General features: G+C 32.4%; 1 protein-coding gene across 1 annotated transcript; it reads right to left on the reverse strand.

Annotated features, from left to right (window-relative positions):
* Positions 1-1,224: 1,224 nt before the first annotated feature.
* Positions 1,225-2,028, reverse strand: LOC134694118 (uncharacterized). Its single transcript, XM_063555113.1, has one exon. It carries the CDS (start codon positions 2,026-2,028, stop codon positions 1,225-1,227), a length of 804 nt encoding a protein of 267 aa, XP_063411183.1.
* Positions 2,029-3,417: the final 1,389 nt, after the last annotated feature.

Genomic DNA, 3,417 nt, shown 5'->3' on the forward strand with positions numbered 1-3,417 from the left:
ATTTAAAAATCTGCAATCAATTATGCACGGTAACATTGCACGGATTTGTTGAGCAAATATTACAATTGTCACAACACAAAAGAAATCATTTTGCCACAAACACCACGAACAATATAATGATATAGCTTATAGTCTGGTAACTTGAAAATTCTTAGATTTTGAAAAAAAATCAAAAAACTCTTTCATTTCTTCCTCGCCCTTAAACATTTTCATGAAAACGTCAAATTTATCCGAACTTGAAACAGCTTTTATTTCTGCTAATTGGCATGCATCATCATATTCCAGATATTCAAAAAGTTCAAAACGCTTTTTGTAAAAGACAATAAGATCAAATTGAACATGACACATGTATCGGCGTATCACTTTTTTCATTAACGGTTTGTTTAAGTAATTGTAAAGCAGATTTGGCTTCAAGCAAGCTTCCTTGCTTAAAATTGTATAAAAACATAAGATAGAAATACAATACTAGCGAATGATTACCTGAAAGACTTGATATATCCGGAAAATCAGCATTTAAAATTGCATAATTTTTAGACATTAAACCTCTGTTATCTACATGAGATATTTCAGGAATTTTGTGTTTTTTTATAGACAGCACACTCGATATGAATGGTAATATTTGTGTAATGTTATGACATTCCTGTGTTGAATAAAAGTATGCTGTAAGAAGTAACCACCCGAAAACTTCGTTGTAAAATGTATTTATTAAAAGATGAGACAGGCATTCTTTGAAACATCGATGGAAGATAATATCGTTTTGTTACCTTTTAAAAGCAATTTGGTCAGCATTTTGTTAGCAGAAATCGGTAGGTGTTTTCGTATCATCCTATACAGTATGCATGTACACAGAGTGTCACCTGTATAATAGTTTGTGTAGCCGAAAGCTAAAGTACTAAATGTTTGAAGACTTAAAACTGCTTCTTTATAGGCATCTAAACGTTTAAATTTTCTTGATGAACTCATTTGAGTATTTTGGAAATTGCTAAGTGAAGAAGCGGAAAATATTGTTTTCTTGTCGAGATATAATGTAAGATATGAAAGAATGTCTTGCAGGAGTTTTCCTTCTACCATGTTATGTTCCTGTATGAAATGATTAGGAATATAACCACTTAAGATCCAATAATACAGACGTTGGACGCATATACGAAAACAATAAATAAAATTTTCGGGAATCCATTTCAAATTTACATCTTCTAATATCCAAAAGAGAACAGTTTTCATATATTATGAACATAGTCTTTTATTAAGTATATTGTCTTCGTCGACTACTTCTTTTAAAAATAATTTCAACAACGAATAGCAAGGCAACTGAGTATGATTAAATGAGTAAACTAATAGTTTTTCCGAAGTAGAAAATGAAAATCGCCATTCGAACGGATGACCTTCGCTGTTGAGTGACTTGCTTCCAACCGGTACCAACAAAACGCCATGGGAAACTATGTTAGGAATGATACCATGAGATGGCCAACCAGATGTTCTATATCTACATAACCATTTGTGCGATACCGTTGGCCATGTTTGACACTTAACACAGATCACCATGTCAATATCGTGTAATAGTGAACTTGACCAATTTGGTCCATGAACCTCGAAAAATTCATCATCGTCATCTTCCGTGTCGCATTGACTCTCTAAAATACCGCTATTGGCTATGCAGGCTATGAGAGTACCATCGAAATTATGTTTTATTGGGAACTCTAATTCCTCAGCTTTTTTCAGTAATGCAAAACCTGGTAATGCATTTTCAGTTTCAAGAATAATAACATCTTCTTTATGTAAAGGTCTATTTTCGTAAACTTCACAAAACTTATCAAGAAGCATGATATCAATATCGCTGCCTGGAAGAGTCAAACCTTCAGCCATACTTCCACTAATTATAAATGCATTTTCACTGTTATTTAATAAATCATCATGAAGTTTGCAGTACAATCGTTTATACCTGACAACTTTTTCAGAACCAACTATCTCGTCACACAGGTATTTGTAAAGCTGTACTGAGACTGCCTTCATTTCAGGCTGATTATGCATCTTAGAAGATCCCTTAAATCATTTGAACAACAATAGTTATAAATGAGCAATTTATTAGAAACATTGAGTTGAAACCAAAATCCCATATGATTTTTGTTTACTGCAAGTATTCCGATGAAATTGCCAAGACGCTTAAACTTATGAATGGAAACAATTCAGACACAATGGTCAAGATTAAAAATATATTCTTTGTTTATTATAGAAAAATTCAAAATAAAGACGTTTAGTCAGTCTTTTTGTTTGTAAGTGTGAAACTTTTATTCGTAGTCTATATGGCAGGAATAGGATCCCAGTTAGGGCAACCAGTCCGGTACCCACGAATGTAGTTCTTAAAAAAAATATAATAACTTTTGTTATAAATTGTGTAGTGTTATTATTTCACTAGTTCTGTAACTGAATGTAGATTTATTTGAAAGGGTATGCTTTCTAGTTTGAATTTCTGTAAAAAATTTGATTGATTTAAATGTTATCTGGCGTCAGTACAAAGAGTAAATTGCCTTAATTCTAGCCTTTATTCCTTCCAGGAAGTAGACAGCCTGACCCTGTTGTCAATAAAAACAAAATTTTGCAACGGAATGCCGGTCATGAGGCACTGAGATTGCACGTAGACATTTCAAAATGAATGCCTAACATGAACCAGAAGTCCCAAGGTGGCTATCAAAATTATTTATTGAACAGGACCCTATGTATTTACTATGATTTTCAATGCGTTCCAATGGGGCAAATAATTGGGTCTCCGTTCCTGTCAGAGAGCATGTTTTGAACACTTCAATCTGCAATTGTTAGCTCATTTTTGAAGTTTCATAGATGAAATTTGGCTACAGGCTCCAAAATTCAATAAGGAAAACAATGGTGTAATTATTTTTAAAATTCGAATTAAACTTTTTAAATTAAATTGAAATTTAAATTTATGAAATTTAAAAAAGTTTGTTTTTCAATTTAAAGTTTAAAAAAGGGTCACAGAAAGGTCATTTTGTCTGTATTATGTATTCCTACACTTGTAAGTTAAAATGGAGGGATTTTTGAAAAATATCAGCAAACAGTATTAGAAAGAGCCACAGGGAAAGAAATAATAAATGTGTTATATGGGACCAGGGGACAGTGAAAGATGGAAAATATGGGCTTTTTTCTTTCTAGTATATTATTTCTGGGACATGAAAGAAGAAAAGAATCCCATAGTTTCAGTTTTAGGTCTTTTAATAAGTTTTTGATAAATTGTGGCTATTAAATAAATCATTTAAATGCCACGGTTCAGCTATGAAAGTTGTGTGCGAATCCAGCTCACATTTATTTAGAGCCTCATCACACACATAACCACATATTATTGTGTAAACTCAGAAACACTAAGGGCTCTCGAATTTTACATATTTTGGAAGATATTTAAGGGGT

The sequence above is a fragment of the Mytilus trossulus genome, chromosome 13 (genome assembly GCF_036588685.1).
Source record: "Mytilus trossulus isolate FHL-02 chromosome 13, PNRI_Mtr1.1.1.hap1, whole genome shotgun sequence".
Lineage (NCBI taxonomy): Eukaryota > Metazoa > Mollusca > Bivalvia > Mytilida > Mytilidae > Mytilus > Mytilus trossulus.

Bases quoted from the DNA above. Each gene is read 5' to 3' on its own strand.
- LOC134694118 (XM_063555113.1), bottom strand. From the start codon at position 2,028: ATGCATAATCAGCCTGAAATGAAGGCAGTCTCAGTACAGCTTTACAAA.